Source organism: Camarhynchus parvulus, chromosome 15, assembly GCF_901933205.1.
Source record: "Camarhynchus parvulus chromosome 15, STF_HiC, whole genome shotgun sequence".
Taxonomy (NCBI): domain Eukaryota; kingdom Metazoa; phylum Chordata; class Aves; order Passeriformes; family Thraupidae; genus Camarhynchus; species Camarhynchus parvulus.
In genome coordinates this window covers 17,744-35,884 of record NC_044585.1, presented here as the reverse complement: position 1 = coordinate 35,884, position 18,141 = coordinate 17,744, and the positions used below count along the sequence as shown (strand labels likewise).

Here is an 18,141-nt window from a genome sequence, read left to right as displayed (position 1 = left end):
CACATGCTGAGTTTGAGGAAGGTGGGGATTTGGATACAGAACACCTCCATTCCCTATGTGTATGCATGCCCATTTACATGGCTGCCTAGGTCAGAACTATCGCAGACTTGATGCCAGAGATAGATTTAGTACATCTTAAGGTGCTGAAAAGAAATAAATAAATACAGCTTTAATTTAAAAGTGCTAGAGCTAGGATCTGAATGATACAGAAGCTTGTGAGAGAACCTATTTCCTTCAGCTTCCACATACTTTTCCATCTACACCTTTGTTCTTTAATTCTTGGGTTTGCTGACATTAGTGTGCAACAAAAAATTTGTGAATAGTCTTCTGCCCTTCCTGCCCATGGGCAAAATACTTCTTGCTGTTACTAAGCTGACCAGCAAAAAGCCGCTCTGGGCAGGTACATGGCTTTCCCTGTGTCCCTGCATTCATCACTGGTGATCAGAAGCAGATCAGAGGATTATGCTTTTCTACGGCATTGTACTTCATTCAGAAAACCAAAAAAAATCCTGAAAGATGTGTATAATAGGCACATTAACTTCTGTACTATGCAATCCCTGTTGTCTTTTGGAAAATTCTTGAGTTACAGAGGATGTCCTAGGACAGTTTTCTGCTGTTTCCCTGATGCTGGTTGCATCAATGAAAGAAGTGCTTTCAGGTTTCCAAAGGCTGTGTAAGATCAGGTTGGCTCTGAATCCAGACAGTCGGACAGGTACTAAATTTCTAGTAATTAAATTCCTGGCTTTTGACCCACTTCTTCATTTTCCATGGTTTGGATGATAATTTTACTTCCTGTCCTCTCTGATAAAAATGAAATGTCCTTTTTGTTTTGTAGGTGACTACATGCTATTTCTTGAAGTATAAGGCTCTACATTCTTTTCCAGAAGTTAAAAAAAGAAAATTAATCCCTGAGATGGGTGTTTTGCTGCACTTGCTCATGCTCTTGAATCATGGTTTTCTATGACAGTGAGCTGAGACCAACAGGTCACATTCCAGCCCAGTAGTTGGCAGTGTTCAAAACCCCTCTTGGCAAAGGTTTAGATTTGAAATTACTGAATGCTGCTATTTCAGGTGTTTTCCTAGGAATGTACTACAGTCACCTGTTTTAAATGAAGCTGTGTCACAGGGTACCATTGCATCTGTGTGAGGGATGGTGGCCTTAAACAAAAAACGAATATGAATTTTATTTATTTTTGGTATTTATTTTGAAAAGTTTCACCATTAAGACAGACTCAGATCTCATATCTGCAGATGATCATTGTGTAGGGTTCATGCGTGCATGGTTCAGGTCTTCCTAATATTTGATATTAGTAGACAGTCAACTGAACATTTTAAGGAATTCCACTGTCTTCAGCTAACCATTTAAGCAGAAGTCAAATTCCTCATTAAGATAAAGTACATAACTGCAAAGGACTTGATGAGGGCAGGTGGGGAATATAAAGCAGGTCAAAATTGAGAGGGGTGGTCAGGACCATGGTATAGGCTATGCCTTGCAGTAGTTACTGGTTTGGACCTCACATTTGAGGATACCTTCATACTGAGGCTGAGTATCCTTATGAAAAATCCTCAGCGTCGGTATCAGGGAAGCTGTGGAACCTGATTAATTTAGTATGTTGAAGAGCAGGACTTGTTTGTGAGACACGGGGATTTTGTTTGATTTATAGCACAAAGAGATCAAAATCTCAAGGCTTTTGGCCTTAATGGAGATAGAATTGCTGGTAACCAAAGATTCAGATTGAGAAATCCCTGTGGGCTCACAAACATACTCGAGGCCAACTTTTCTTGGAGTCATCTGCTGCATAGATAAGGGAGAAATCATGCAAATTGATATCCTGACATTCCAGAAAAAAGAGCTCTGCTTGGGCTGTATGTTGTATCCTCCAGATTTTGAACTTAAGGAGCAGCCTTGCGAAATTTGGAATTAGGAGAACTTTCTAGAATCAGAATATCAAGACTGTAGTTTTGTATTGAAATCTGAATTTCCATGCTTTATCTAGAAAGGGATATATAGCTGGAAAATACAAACCAAAATAGCATGAGAAAGGACCGGTCTGGATGCAACAGCACTCTCATAAAACTAATTCACTGCATAAAAACATATGAAGTAAAAACCAGAATCTGTTCTGAAGGAGAAAACATATTAAAATGAAAAATTCTCTGTCCAGCCTAAATTACTATTTGTATTGCAAAGTTTTTGTATTTTGTTCATATTCAGTTGTAATGCTTTTTCAGCAAATGTATTTTTCAGAAGCAGCAGTTTAATGCTCAAGGGTGCTGGCCTTCCGTACCCTCTCTCTAACACCAGCAGATAGTATGCTTTGTTTCCAGCATCCCTAGGGGCTCTGTTTTGTCCCCTACAGGGCACTGAAGGAGCCCAAGGAGCTGAATTTTATCTTTGGGGTGAACATTGAGCAGCGCGAGCTGGACGGCATGTTCATTTATAACTGCAGTCGGCTGATCAAGATGTATGAGAAGGTGGGCCCACAGCTGGAGGGTGGCATGTGAGTCCTGCAGATTTTTCTGCATCTTTGCTTAAGCTTGGCACATTTTTCTATACCTGACTTTGGCTGTGCAATAGCCATGTTTTGCATTAATCATTCTTCATGAGCCTGAGGCCTGCTCATTTTGTCAGTCTTCAGTTTGCATTCTGACAAATAAATTATATGTAGTACTGCCTCATATTTTCCTGGTTTCTTGATAGAGAGTTCTTGACACAAATTTTAGACATTCCTGCAGCAGTATGAGGAGCTTGGCATTTGGTGCTGATGAATGCTGGTAGTACTAGTGCCTCATTCCAGAGACAGGCAAAATAGGTCTTGACAGCAAGTACAAATATTTGAGCCCATCTTACATTTTGCATGACAGTTCATGTTGCCAGCCTGTTGGTTTAATCTGTGTCCTTCTGTGTCACTCTGTGTCCCTCTTCCAGGGCATGTGGAGGAGTGGTAGGCGTGGTGGATGTGCCCTATTTGGTTCTGGAGCCAACCCATAATAAACAAGACTTTGCTGATGCCAAGGAGTATCGACACTTGCTGAAGGCCATGGGAGAGCATTTGGCTCAGTATTGGAAGGATGTTGCAATAGGTAGTGAAGCTTAACAATTACCAGAGTCTGGAGGGAGAGATTTGGGTGGCTGAAGGTCAGCCAAAAGTGCAGATGGTGATTTTGTGATAATGGCTCCATATTGAGTGGGATATGGTTTGTTTTCCAGCCCAGAGAGGTATCATCAAGTTCTGGGATGAATTTGGTTATTTATCAGCAAACTGGAACCAGCCTCCGTCTAGTGAACTGCGTTACAAGCGCAGGAGAGCCATGGAGATCCCCACCACTATTCAGTGCGGTGCGTCTGATCCAGCTGCTTCTCTCTGGGGAAGGGGAGAGCATTTCTGGCTGCAGATGGGGACAGTTAAATGCGTAGGAGATTTGGGATGGACTATCATCCCTTCCTAGGGCCTGTCTCCTCTGCAGTTTGCCTTTGTCTGCACTCAGTGGTATTCTGTGACAGCCAGGCATAAAGCTCCTTTCCTGCGCAGTTCGCTAGTTCACTAACTGATCTTCACAACTGATCTTCTGACAGACCAGGGCAGGTATGGCCAGTAGCAGTGTTGAGAGCAGGCTTAGAAATGTCATATGAACTGGAACTCGCCAAAGGCACCCATCCCAGCACCAGAATAAGATCTGAAACATCCTCACAAGCAATGGGAAGTGGCCAAGTAATTTGTACCCCGATGCACTGGCCTGCACTGTGTCAGCACAGAGGGAACCTTTTACAGTTACCTTGGAATTTAATGCAAGTTCTCTTCTGTGCACCTCTAAACAGCTGTGGCTAAGCCCTTGTTAGAGTTATGGGAAGCTCCACACCATCTCTTTATCACCTGGTAGAGGGACACCAAACTCCTTTATTTTCTTCCCGGGACTTGAGGACGTGGTTGTAGGAAGGAATGTGAGGCAATTCTTGTGGAATTATTTGTTAGGCTCTTCTGCCTTGATGGTTGTCTCAGTCTTTTCAAGGTTATTTTGAAGGGGGAGGGACTTTTTTCTCCTTGTCTTCCCTTGTTGATATCCTTCCAGAGCCTGATTTAAGGACATTTGGATTTTCTTGGCAGAACTTGATTTTGTGAAGCTGTTGGTTTCCTGGTAGGCTAGCAATACTCTGGAAGAAAAATTTGTGTTCCTGGTTCATCAAAAATTTAGTAGATTTTATTTTTAAAGTGGATATGTCTGTGATTTGTGTTACTTTGGTATCATTGAGAGACAGCCTGACTGCTGGGCTGAGCTGTGATGTCTGGACTGGCTGTTCAATTCAGTTTGTATATGTCATAGTTGCAGCAGGAGTGTGAGATCCTCTGGTGTTGGTTGGTGCCAGGCTTCATTGCATTCTTGTTAGGTAGGGTTGTCTTTGAGGGTTTCATTCAAGTGTTTTGTGAGCACAAATAAATAATTGACTCAATATATTCTGTGACTGTCTCACTTTCTTGGCCACTAGTCTTACTGTTGTTGGATACACTTTGGTGTGGTACTTGGGCATTAAATGGGTTATGGGAAAAAATGATGTGTCTCAGGCTGTGTATTTCTGACTTGCAAAGCGTCTGTCTGACAGATGTCTGTCTGAAGTGGCGGACTCTCCCATTCCAGCTGAGCTCAGTGGAGAAGAACTACCCTGACACCTGGGTGTGCTCCATGAACCCTGATCCTGAACAAGACAGGTAAGAATCAGTTAATATTAAGACTTTTCTGCAAGGTGCTTTATCTGCACATTTGGAGCTTTTTTCTGGTCGTCTGTTCTTTGAAAACAGTTGGAGGGATTCTGTACCTTTAAGTTGTGCTCAGAGTCTGTGAAAAGGCAGCAATGGCAATTGTATAGGGAGCTGAATGCTGGGTGGGCATGTGCAATGTGCAAATTGCAGAGGACATCATCAGCAAGTGACAAGTGATACCAAACTGGGAGGAGCAGCTGACAAACCAGGCAGTCATAAATCCCTCCAGAGTGACTTGCCGGTTGCAGAAATGGGCCAGCAGAAGCCTATCCTGACATTCAACTAGGAAAATGCAAATTCCTGTCCTTGGGGAGGACAGCCCCAGCACTGGTGTGTGCTGTCCACCCCAGAGCTGATCAGGTTCAGGGTGTTCTCATCAATGTATAGAACCATATAAAGACAGGCTGCAAAAAGCACAGAGCCTGGCTCTTCCCAGTGGTGCCTAGTGCCAGAACCAGACACCAGGAGCACAAACTGGAATGCTGGACGGTCCCTCTGCACATCAGAAACACTTTTTTCCCTGTGAGGGTGACCAAATCCTGGCCCAGGTTTCTCAGGGAGATTGTGCAGTCTCTATCCTTGGAGATATTCCAAGATGTGGTCCTGAGCTCCTGGTCCTGGGTAACCCTGCTTGAGCAGGGAGGAGCCAGGTAGACCCCAGAGCTGTCTCTAGCCTGTCAACCAAGTGATATGATGAAATTTGAATAATTGGTTGTTTTTCTGTACTGGCACCAGAAATACTATTATAGGTTTAGATTATATTAATTTTGCCATGGGCAGGATAGATGGCAGTTGGAGAACTGTCATGGTGCAGGCTGGGAGTTACGTGAGTTCAGGGGGGCTTTGCAATTGCCTTTATTGCTCCTACTGCTCCCACCCATCAGACACCAAACTGCAGCAATTCCACATGCTTGGGATGAGCCCAGGAGGGACATTTTGCATGCTTGAGGAAGCAGCACAGTGGTTCATTTTCCAGTGATGTGTGTTACAGTCACAAAATGTAGGTAAAATGTAGTCATTTATTTGAGTGAGGAAAATGATTTCTTTAAGTTGCTTCTCTTTGGAAAGCAGCACTGCTGGAAGCCAGTTCTTGTCTGTACTGTGTAAGGAAGGGAAGCTGCTTCTCTGTAAGTCAGGTCCCTTGGCTCAGAGCTTAAAGACAAAGGGGATGAATCCAGGCAGTAACCTCTGACTGGAATAAAAAATTTAACATCCATGGCTGAAAATCTTACAGAATATTGATCCTATTTCAAAGTATTGACTTTCTGACTTCTTCCTTTTGGTACCTCCCAGTGGAGAATACCTGTGCTGACTTCTCTCTTTGCTCCATATGTATGTAGAGCTCCTGCTGTAGAGCTCTGAGGAGCGTGGTAGTGCTGAGGATGTTCCTGGACAAAATGCTGGGGCAAGGCTGAGCCTGGAACCTAAGGGGCTGGCACATCCCCAGCCCTTCAGCTAGAAGGAGTAGCGAGATTCAGAAGATGTTGCTTGTAGACACACACAAACACAGACAGACCATGTGTGTATGTACATCCAGTCCCACAGATGGCACAAGTGGGCATGTGCAGTGCTCCCATAGACCACACCAGCAGCTTCATCCTTTTTCCCTCTTGGCTTGTCAGGATGAAGGATCACTAGTGGAAATACTCATGCCCATACCTGGCCTTCAGATCCCGTGCCTGTGCCCTTACTTCCACTGGGATAGATGGGCCCTGAGGCCTGCAGTCCCAGGGGGGAGGTGTACAGACCTCCTTCTGTGTTTGCACATAGCGCACACACACTCCAGACCTCCCAGTGTCTCACACTGGGGATCTCTGTCTTGATTGGATCAGGATCCTTGCTCTTCCCCACGTGCTTTCTGTCTAGAGACACCCACAGTTCTGCCTACACCCCTATGCTCATCTCCATCAGCTGTGAGACTCACCCATGTCTACATGTGATCAGCTCCTGAGGGTCACCCTTAGACATCCCCTCCCTTGCTCCCAGATAGCCTCCTGGTTGGCTCCTCTGGCCTGAGGTTCCTGTGGTTCATATTCATTCACTTGCCTGTAGTCACAGCAGCTGGTGGCGCTCAGGCCCATGAGTCACTGGGACCAGTGGTCCCTCTCCAGCTGCTGACACTTGCACTCCAGTACAGAGGCCCTCGCCTAGGAAAGGGGGAGATGTGGAGGTTAGTACACAGAGGTGTACTGTCCAGCCAAAGGTTTATGTACAACTGGCCCTTGTTATAGTGTATTTTTCCCATATTTGTTCTTCCCAAATAATCTCAGTCCTTTCCTTTACTTGCTTTTGGTTCCTGGTGTTGGTCCAAAAGATGTTTCAGAGGGCTGCCCCCATTGACCAGATGCCAGAGCTGAGGCAGCTGTAGGACAGTCTTGGCAGGACCCCAAAAGGGGTTTCTGTTCCTCTAAACAGATTTGCATTCCACAATTCCCAAAAAGCCCAGTTCACATCCCCTGAGCTGCCTTTGGGCCTCTGGGCTTGTGGAAATGGACCCTAGATGGGCTGGTAGCTTCTGGGATGGCCTGAGGGTAGCCATGGAAGGGTGTTATTCAGGTTCCCTCACCTGCCATTATATTCGTGCACTTCTGTCTGCAGAAGTGGGGGTTTTTATTGTATCACCTACCAGGAACTTGATTTACTGATGAAAGAATTCAGGTCTTTTATTTGCAATACCTTGAAAATTGGGGGTGTGTGGGTAGGGCTGCTTTTCACGTTGAGGTGTTGTTTGGAGTGAGTCCGAGTACCTCCGCAGTGCATGCTGTGCCATCCTACATCCCCTGTGCAGGAAGCTGGGAAAGGGCAGGTGGGGCACTTGGCACTGGTGAGCCAAACTTCTGGTCATTTTAGCTTCAAAAGGGGTCTTAGGAGTCTTACTCTGGGAGAATAAATAACTCCAGGACATTTCTTGATTAAGTAGGCTTATATGTGCTTTCCAGCAGCAAGTGCAGTTGTGTCCTTTACATGAAGTAGAAGTTTCTCCAGCACTCCTCTGGTTTTTGGTTGGAGCACATTCCAAGTGCTGCACTGTTGAGTCCTTGTGCAGAGTTTGGACCTCTTCATATCTGTGTCCTGACCATTACAGGTATTTGTTGTGTCTGAAGGATGACAGGATTTGAGAAGCACATGGGTGGCATCCTCAAGCTTGTGTACTGTGAGGCTCTGTGCAGGGTCTCATCCAGCCAAATTGGAAATGATGCAATGTCAGAGCAATCTCAGGTGTTGAGACTCTCCTGGCATCAGAGGTCATATGGTAGTTTTGGCTGCCTCAGCACAGTGTCTACTATTGGCACTGAGCTGTTCCCTGCCCTTCTGGTTTGTCCACCTACACTTCAGTGGCTGCTTGTGGCATGGTGTTCCAGATCATGGGAGCTGAATGCCCTTCTCAGTCTGTGTCATGGGAAGCAGTCACTCCCTCCAGTGCCAACCATCTCTGTTGAGGTCAGCACCAGGAGCCACTGTCACTCAACTTTGTTACAGAGAAGGCAGTGTCCCTGTTTCATACTGTGAAATAATGTCAGGCTTGCTTGCCTCTATTCTCCTATCTGATATCCAGTTGGACCCCAAATGTCGTTTGGATGGGTGGCTGAAGCACCAGCTGAAGATGATTGTGTGTCTCAAAGCTCCTTGAGCATTATCAGAGTCTTGGTTTTAGTCCATTCTGACTACCAAGATAATACATTTGTTCTGATTTGCTGCCTTCAGTGATGCAGTCTCTGGGTTTAGACGCCATGAGTAGTCTGAATTTTTCTTGTCACAGAACTCAAGGTGCTTTAGTTCTTTACTGTGATGTAAGACATAGCTTGGCAATGCTTCCAGCCTTGCCATAAGCTGGAAGATGCATTTCTGTGCTGGGAAACCTGTTTATGGTGCCACTTGTTCAACTTTATCTTTGGGAACTGCAGGTTTTGTGTCACAGGCAGTCATTTTGCAGTGATGATACACACTTTCTTAGCCAAGGAAGTAACCACTCTATGGAAAGTGCTTCAGCAGGGAAGAGGCTGATGGAGGAACTGCTGCTTGTGCTCCTTCTCACTCATAAAGCTGATCAGAGTGTATCTGATAGATACAGGTCTTGACAGAATCATCTCTCCCCAGCTTCTTGGAGCTTTGAGTGTTCTACAGTGAGAGCAGGGTTCTCCCTTTACTAGTAAGACTTACATCTTCAGGTTACCAGCTTGGTTCCACTGTCCAATGAGATCTGCTGCATCTCTTGTGTTGTAAAAGGGCTGTCTGCTGCTTTTCTGGCTCAAATCATTCTTCCATGACTTTACCCCAGCAGTGCTGATCCTCGTCTGTCTTTCTGTGATTGTTTGGTGATAGGAGATGAGCCTGGGCTCAGTCCCCTCTTCCTCCTGGCAGTGCTCCTGAGGGCCAGTTGCTCGTCCAGCACGTCAAAAGGTGATGCCAGTGCATTTGAGAGACTACTTCCTGCCTCTCTTTTCCTTCTCTCTCAAGGACTCTTCTAGGATTCTGCACCTGAGAGGACTTGGGAGAGTAGGATACTCACCACTGTTGTCGGCTGTGGGCTGAACAGCTACAGGAAAGCAAAGGACAAAGCAAATAGCTACAGGATATTGCAAAGGACACTGCCTGGCCTTGAATGGCAAGGCAGAAGGCATCTGAGACTGGAAGGCTTGTGGTAATGTCTTAGTCATGGGTTTCTGGTACTGTGCTTTCCTTTATGAAGGGAAAAAAGTATGTAGAAAGAAGAACTGATATGAAGAAATAAGCTGATAGGAAGGAAAATTGCTGAAAAAGTCTGGCGTACAGATGCAGTACAGAAGCTGTCACAGCTGTCACAGTTCTTGGGCTCTGAATTGGTGATTTCCAGCATAAATGCCTTTTTATTAGCAACTGTATGCTTTTGATCCTTCATTCATATTTCTTTTCCAAGACGAAAACCACTGCTTTTGAGATTGTGGCTACTGCAGGAAAGCAGGTGGCTTTCCTGCTGCCTTTGGAATGGTATGTTGGGATAATCCTGCATGAGATGACACAGGTTCTGCTGTCCTTGCTGAGGTTGTCTTGCATTCCCTCCATTCTAGATGTGAGGCTGCAGAGCAGAAGCAGAAGGTACCACTGGGAACTCTAAAAAAAGACTTGAAATCAAATGAGGAAAAGCAGAAACAACTGACAGAGAAAATCCGTCAGCAGCAGAAAAAGCTGGAAGCTCTGCAGGTGAGTCTGGAGGTCTCCAGCTAAGCAGAGCAGGTGTGTTGGACTTCCCTGTGCAAAGGGCTGCTGCTGAGTCTGAAACCATCTATGCTCCTTCATAGGGCTGGGGCTGTTGTAACAACAGAAATTGATCATCTCATCTTGCATTTAATTTTCTGTTGGGAAAATGGAAATGACACATGAAGGAATGTCTCTTGAAGAACACAAAACACACCATATATTTGTTTGGTTTATCCTGGAAAACTGCTGGGATGGGTTCAGGCAGCCCCTGGCAGCTTGTAAACATGAACTTTCTGATCTGTATTTTTTTGTTGTTGTTGTTTTGGTTTGGTTTTGGGTTTTTGTTTGGTTGGTTGGTTTTGTATTTGGGTTTTTTTTTTCATTTTTTAAAATTTTTCTTTTTTTGTTGTTGTTTTTTGTAGAAAACCACTCCAATTCTATGTCAGGCTGACTTAAAGAAACTACCTCTGGAAGTGACTACACGGCCTTCAAGGGAGGTAAATGGGATCCTGCTGTAGGCTTTTTACTCCTTTGTGGTTCCTTAGCTGTTCTGAACAGCAGTTCCCCACTCTTCTACCCTTCCTCTCTCTCTACCCTCCTTTGTTTCAGCACACCCGAACTCAGCGCCCACGATCTCCTCCTTTGCCTGATGTAATCAAGAATGCTCCCAGCAGGCCACCAGGATCTTCACCTCCTCACAAGTCCTGCACTCAGCTGAAAAAAGGTTCTTCAGATCGTCCAAATACCAGCTCCCCCAAGCTAGCCAGCATGCTCTTCAAGGAGGAGGCCAGCACTTCCAGGACACACCATCACACTGTGACAGCTGGGAAGTCTAACAGCACTTTAAAAATGCTTGCCAAGCCAGGTACAAGCATGAAGTCGCTCTCTGGCCAACAGAGCCCCAAAAGCTCGTGTGAGACACCCAATCCAAAAGCAGCCAAGGTGCCAGCAGTAAGGAAATCTGCCTCTGGCAAATGTTTACAGGTAAGAATCAATGGGATGAAACCCCTCAGCTCCTCACCCACTGTCCTGCAAGCCTGTCTGTTCTCTATTGTGATATGTGCACTCTGGGCACTGCACAGGACAAGAGAACTTCTACTTTGCTCTTGGGTTAGGGTGCCATTTACACTCCTTGAAAAGACTGGTCTCATCTCTTTCCTGTTAGACCAGATTGTTTCGCCAGGGAAAAAATAAGTGCATGGAGTGGTGGGGTGAGTGTTTGCATGATGATATACCACCTCTAAAACCTTCCAGAAAAGCTCATTAACTACCAAATTAAATACTGAATGTTGGGTTTTTTTCTGGAGGGTTGGTGGTTTTTTTTTTGGTGGGTTGTTTTTTTTTTTTTGTTTTTTTTTTTTTTTGTTTGTTTGTTTGTTTGTTTTTGTTTTTGTTTTTGTTTTTTTTTCTTTTTTGTTTTTAACTTGGCTGCAAGAGCTAGAGCTTGTTTTCTTCCTTCAGGCCTCCAGCACTCGAAAGAGGGCCTTGAACATTCCAGAGGATGGGTCTGAGGAGGAGGGTGAGCCCAAAAAGGAGAGGACAAAACGAGGAAAATTTTTGGCAGTGAAAGAAGAGAAGGATTCCAATGAGGTGGTGGTGGAGGTAAGAGTGTGTTGGTTTCCCCAGCAGAAGGTCTTTGTCAGGTGTTTATAATCTTGATGGGAGGTGACTAATATGAGCTCTCTCTGCTCCCAGCTCACAGACAGTGCTGGAGAGGAAGAGTTGTTGGAACTGAAGAAAGCACAGAAAGGTGAGAAATAAGCCCTTGGGCTGCCAATGTCTGACATAAAAAAGAACTGTTGTACCAGTTAAACGTGTGCTTTCATTAATGAGATTTTAAAATAAAAAATAGTGTAGATTTGAATTCCAAACCCCAAAATTACTCTAACTTGCATGAAAAATTTTGGCTGAGAACCCTTTGATTAGACCAGTGGCAATTGTGGCATGGAAAGGTGTGTGATTGATGGTTATGTCATGTTGTCAGGGGTGGGCTGGGCTGCAGGGTGTAGCTGATCGCATGTTCATCTGTCCTGAGTGGATCATGCAGCCATGCCAGCTGGAAAATGCTCAGGACTCGATCCAGATCTGCACTGCTCTGAGAGAAGAGTGACTGGGAGACCCCAGGAAAGGTGATAGCTGGGGTGGTACTGCACCATCTGCCAGAGCAGGGCATCTTTTCAGCATGCTTCCAGGGAGCTGTCTGGAAAGTGGCCCACTAGGGACATGTGGCAAATTGTCCTAGAGGCCATCATGAGACTATAAAGCCAATGTCAAACAGCTTGGAGTACAGGAGAAACCTTCCATCCAGAATTGCCAGCTCATTTCCATGCATCTTCATGTTTCTCAGCAGGAGCTGACCTGTGAGCCCATTGTGTTTTGATGGTGTCTGTACTGCTTGAGGGCATTGTCACAGGTTCAGGTGTGCTCCCTGCTGAGGTGCCTGAATCTCTAGAGCCCCTGTAAAATGTGCTTTCCAGCAGCTGAATGTTTACAAACACCTTTGCTTCCCCCTCACAGATAAGGGGCTGCACGTGGAAGTGCGTGTGAACAAGGAATGGTTCACAGGCCGTGTCACAGCTGTGGAAAGGGTCAGGCATGCAATCCGGTGGAAGGTGAAGTTTGATTATGTCCCTACAGACACAACACCAAGGGATCGCTGGTAACTATCTAGAGCTACTGAATTTTGGAGGCTTGGGTTTTTTTTGGGGAGGAAGGGCCTGTTTTATTGCCATAGATCCTGAAGACAAATATGCTGTTGTCATGTCAGGAAACATGTGAGGTCAAGACTGTCCAGGGCTACATAAGGAATGGGCATGACAGACTCCATCAGTCTGTCACTCTGATGCCTGCCCTGGAGACAGCTGTTGTGTGTCTAGAGGTCTATGTGACACTTGGGTACAGGTTCTGATGAAACTGTTAACCGTGTTTCAGGTATGTCCAATATAAAAAAAGATTTCTGACATTCCCTTAATACTTTTTCTCAGGGTAGAGAAGGGCAGTGAGGATGTAAGGCTTATGAAGCCTCCCTCTCCTGAGTACCAGGCTCCAGACACACAGCAGGAAGAAGAGGTGGTCATGGCTGAACCTTCTACCTCGGATTGCATCAGAATCGAGCCTGACACCACTGGTCCCAGCAGCAGCCAAGAAACAGTTGACTTACTAGTCCAGATCCTTCGGTGGGTTCACTGCAGATCTTGTGAGCTCTGCAGTCTGATTGCTTCAGTCTGTTAAACTCCCAGCTCTGGCTTTGCATTTTGTTTTCTTGCACAGGAATTGTTTGCGATACTTCTTGCCTCCAAGTTTTCCAATCTCCAAGAATGAGCTGAGTTCCATGAGCTCAGAAGGGTTGTTGGCATTTCCCTTGGTGAGTTCAGTACTTCTAGAAAAGTAAGTTTATGTGTTTTCCCCACACATATTCCATTCTTATGGCAAATGTGCGTCTTGCTAATGCAGGAGTGCACTCTTGAAAAAATAATTTGGATCCTTGGCAGACTAACATAGCTGAGGAAAAGAATGAGAGCTCTGAGAGATGCCTTGAGTCTTGTAAGAGTTGTCTGAGGATTTTTTAAATTGCCATGCATGTGTGTGGGAATGCTGTTGGCTGCTACTATCTTAAATTCTTAACCATTGCTATTAAACTTCTGAAAAAGAGAGACCAGGTTCCGAGTTTGTAGAAGCAAGAGGTAGACATATCTGCTTGTTTTGCTCCCCGCCTTATAACTTATCTGGAGACAATCTTAAAAATTATAAATAATAACAAATAATTATCCCCAGATACACAGAATATTCTGAATTGGAAGGAAGCCACAAGGATTATTGAGTCCAACTCTTAGGTAAATGGCCCATACAGGGTTTGAGCCCACAACGTTAGTATGGATTCAATCTGCTTTATAGGCCATTTACTTTAGTGTGAGAGCACATTGAAGTAAACCCCTTCCCACTTCCCTGGGAGAACAGGTTGACTGCCAGCAAGTCAGCTGCACACCATAAGACTTTTGACTTCTGCTTATTTGAGGACAGGTGGGACTGAGCTTCCACCAGCAGCCTGGTACTGAGAGGAATGTTACCTGGTACCAGTGCTGGCTGCAATGCGGGGCAAGGGAACTGGCCTCTCTTACTTTTTCCTTCTCCAACATAACACCAAGAGAGACCTTTCCAAGGAGGCACATGTAAAAAGCCACCTGCAGATGAGCACATGACTAAAGCCTGTTCTGTTTTGCACTCCCAGACTCAAAGTGTGTGTATTGGCAGTCTCGTCTCCTCCCCTTCTGTTAACTCAGGCATCTGCTGGCATTTGCTGGAGTTACTATTCCTGCTTCTTCTGCTTCTTCTATAGGATGCCTTGGTTGTATCTGGGGCTTTTGGTTAGTGTAGCTGTCCCTACCTTGCAGTGGGAGGCTATGATATCTGGGTGATCTGTACCAAGGATACTTACAATTTACAGGGGATGTCAGGCCTGCAGCATATCTGTGGGTTCATGCTTTTTAAAGTACACTGCACCCTTAATCTAAATTCAAGCAGCTTTGGGGGCAGTTCTGGTATTGGAAGAATGTGAAAAGCTGTGTGAATTCTGTGCTGGCTGGTGTAGGCAAATCAGATGTAAATACGAGTGTGGGCAGAGTGTGCAGGGGCACACTGCAGGGAGGAAGTGATCATGGGGGCCAGGAGTTTGGATCTTCTACAGCCTGTGAATGCTTATGTTTTTGTTGATGCTTGATGCTTTCTCTTAACGTGACATCTTGTGTTTTGTCTACTACAGAAAGAATATTTTAAGCAGTATGAGGTGGGTCTGCAGAACCTGTGCAATTCATATCAGACACGTGCCGATGCCCGGGCCAAAGCCTCTGAGGAAAACCTCCAGAACTTAGAAAGGAAGCTGAGGGAAACAGAGGAGAAACTGCAGAAGCTGAGGACTAATATCATGGCCCTTCTGCAGAAAGTGCAGGAGGTGGGTGAGGAGTAGCAGCAAACCCTGAGCTCTCTCAGAGTAGCCACCTGGCTCATCCCCTCCAAGCATTACAAGTATTTCACTCCAGTGTCTCACTGGGCTCCAACTTCCTCAGCTCGGAACAGCTTGGCTGTCACTGCCCACACTTGGGATCCAGGCCCTGAGAGTCTGATGGGTGTTAATTCTCACATGAGAATGATTTCTCATGGTGTGCATGTTATGCACAGTTTCTGTTTGTTCTCTGCTGTGAGGCTGCTTGAGAATTTCCCCAGGCATAGGCAGTGCTCATCAGGGAATTTTTGCCACATTCCTGGGCAGATTCTGAACTCCACATATAGAAATGCAAACCTTTAAACAAACAACATGAAAAAGTGTTGTGGTGAAATTGATAGATTACTTATACTATTAAATGAAAATAAAAATGTATAATTAAAACATTTAAATAAATAAACTAACTCTAAACTAAAAAACTACTTTAATAAAATCAGGATCAACCTGGAAAGGCTACTGAAAGCATCTGAAAGCAGTTTCACCCTGTTAGGAAAACATATTAAATCTAAAAGAACCCCAACTAAATCTGCCTCGACCAAAATCAGTACAGTAAATATATCACTTGAGTGTGTTGTTTGAGCATCAGGTGCTGATGGGTTTCCTGTGTTGTCTTGCAGATGCTGACAGGGAAAGCTAGGGGTGCTGTCACTGCAAGCTGTCAGCAGCTGGAGGGTGCTGGAGGTTGGAGCATAGAGGTTGAGAAGGCCAGATGTAACAGAGGGTGCTAAGCTGCTCTGGCTCCTCTTTTCTTGTGCTGTTCCTCAGTATTCACTTCTCACTAGTATTCCTTGTTGCTTTGGTTTCAGGACATTGATATTAATACAGATGATGAACTGGATGCATATATTGAGGACTTGATCATGAAAGGTGACTGAGCAGCCCCAGCACAAGCTGTGGAGAAGTGCAGAAGAGCTGGCTGCTGCAAAGGGAGATGTGGACCTCTGTGCAGGTGGACTGAGGCAGCTGATGAGGAGAGAGTTTTTTAGACAGTGCTCATGTTGGTGTACAACTTGTTCCTGTGACTGTACATGAGAAACATTTGTGCTGTTGGCAGGAAAATTTTTAATTTTGTAGTTCTCTGAATCTCTTCCTTTTGTTTATAAATATTTATTTTTAAAAGAAATGGGAACTGTGCCTGTTACAATGGCTGTTTTTAGTGATGTAGAAGTGTGAGTACTGCTTTTGCAACTCAAGTATATTCATATGCTAAACCTGGGAGCTCAGAGCACCCTGCTTAGCTTACTGGTTCTCCAGCAAGAACCTGGCAGCAATTAAAAAATAAGCCTTGAGTTGTGGCAGAGGGGGTCAGGCTTTTTTTGTGGGAGATACTGAACTTGAGGTAGAGAAAGCTAAGCCATGAATTGGAGCTATAGAAAGGAGATGTCCTTGTATGAGTGTGAGTAGAGGGGATGGAACGTTGGTGGAACTCGGAAATTTGGCACTGGCACCTGCAGTGAGCTTCCTGAACAGGAGGTTGCTGCAAGTGGGTGAAACTGCCACCATGGTAATAGCCAAGAGGCTGAGGTCCTTCTGGAAGAGGATCACCTCCTGGACTGCTCACAGTGGGCTGTGAGCATCAGAGGAAGAATGCTGGCGTTTGGGTTCTCTGCTTGCAGTCACTTTATCACTCACTTCTGCTGCTGTTTCTTTGAGACATAATTACAGCATCAGAAGAACTCCTCATCCACCTGACAATAAAGTGACCCCTGTTCTATTTTCACCCCCTCAGTTTTGTGTTGCTTTGCTCAGTTTGCTCTACCAGGTAATTTTATTATTAGAGATTTCTAATTATTAGAGAGAGGCTATTTGGAGCCTTCGGAGCCCTACACTGCTGATTGGCATCTGGCCCTGTGCCTGCAGCAAGGAAAACACCTCTCCCTTATCCTTCAGCTGCAGCCAACTCCTGGTGAGCCACTTGTGGCCAAGGGGACTTGGTCAGAGTTTGTCAGCTGGCCAGCAGCTTCGCAGGCCTGCTAGGACAAAGTGTCTGTGGACTCATGTTCGGAAATTGGAGTCCCCTGCAAGCCAGATGGTTGTAAACATGGTGTAAAGCAAGCGGTACCCACTATCAGGGAGGTCATGTGGAATGGACCCTGGGGATCGACACCTGGATGTGTAATAGACGTCTGGCAGCAAACCCTTCCAAATTAAATATCTGTTGCACCAAAAATCTTTGGCACTAATTGTTTATACTCCTGAAGAACTCCCAAGTTTCTACACACCACAGAAGAAGGGGAAGGCTTTTGCTTATTACCTGAATTCCAGGTGCTTATCACAGCACATGGTGAGACTGCTTCCATCCAGAATCTGGGCCTGACATCCCACAATAAAGGTAAGGAGTATTCCCCTCTCCTCATACACCCTCCTGCACAAAGCGGCAGCATTCCTTAAGCAAAGGAGCAGGCTTCACCAGTTTCCATTTCCTCACACACACTGGAGATTTATTAGTTGTGATGATACACTGCAGTTTCTGATGAAAATAATCCAGAGAAGATGCATTTTATTAAGGTGGAAGAAGTCTTTGTCCTTCTCAGGAGACAGCAGACATTCTAAAGAAGGAGATTTTGTTATATTGCAGTTCAGAGCTGCTGCTGCACTCAAGCTTTAATTTCTGACACCCAGAGGGCGCCAGGATGGGGCTAACTGTTCTTACATAGTTCTTGAGCTTCCTGGCAGTTTGATTTCCTACTTCACCCATGTTAGGAAAGTGCAGTTGTTTTGAGGCTTGGTCTTTTCCCCCTCTTTTCTGTGGAACTTCTCATTTCCAATTTTAACTCTTGTTTTTTAATGCATTTAATTTTTTTGATCTTCTACCAAGGTTTTTTGCTAGGAAGAGAAAGCCAAGAACTTTTAAGTGCCAGTAAAATAGATTTTTCATTCTCAAACCCTTTCAGACAATGCTCTGCAGCTGCTTTTTTCTTTTTCTTGATTTTGTTTCTGTAAATTTGTTAAGCAAGTCTGTGTGTAACACCAGGTTTTAGTAACACCTCTAAAACCCATAGGCTCAGAATGCCTCCAGAGGGGATCCAAACTCCTGGCTTCAAGTGGGGTATACTCCAAAGCTTTATCAAGTGGTTCAGGGCATTTTCCTGTTGAGCTCTTAAAATCAGGGGTAGAGACTGCCCCACAGCTCTGCACCACACACCACTCCTATGGGTATTCTTCCCGGGTATCACACAGGGATGTCCTATCACATCTAGAAGGTTG

General features: G+C 45.1%; 1 protein-coding gene across 3 annotated transcripts in view; it reads left to right on the top strand.

The window, feature by feature from the left end:
* Positions 1-17,942, top strand: part of MORC2 (MORC family CW-type zinc finger 2) — a 49,939-nt gene extending 31,997 nt beyond the window's left edge. For 2 of the 3 annotated variants that reach the window (XM_030958671.1, XM_030958670.1), the window contains exons 13-26: positions 2,361-2,501; positions 2,930-3,084; positions 3,212-3,340; positions 4,601-4,706; positions 9,806-9,938; positions 10,358-10,432; positions 10,545-10,919; positions 11,397-11,537; positions 11,631-11,685; positions 12,453-12,594; positions 12,920-13,111; positions 13,206-13,299; positions 14,695-14,883; positions 15,741-17,942. In XM_030958671.1, the coding sequence (XP_030814531.1) occupies positions 2,361-2,501; positions 2,930-3,084; positions 3,212-3,340; positions 4,601-4,706; positions 9,806-9,938; positions 10,358-10,432; positions 10,545-10,919; positions 11,397-11,537; positions 11,631-11,685; positions 12,453-12,594; positions 12,920-13,111; positions 13,206-13,299; positions 14,695-14,883; positions 15,741-15,809 (1,996 nt within the window). In that variant the 3' untranslated portion in view covers positions 15,810-17,942. Of the gene's footprint in view, positions 1-2,360; positions 2,502-2,929; positions 3,085-3,211; positions 3,341-4,600; positions 4,707-9,805; positions 9,939-10,357; positions 10,433-10,544; positions 10,920-11,396; positions 11,538-11,630; positions 11,686-12,452; positions 12,595-12,919; positions 13,112-13,205; positions 13,323-14,694; positions 14,884-15,740 lie in introns of all 3 variants that reach the window. The other variant, XR_004061143.1, reaches the window with a different exon arrangement.
* Positions 17,943-18,141: the final 199 nt, after the last annotated feature.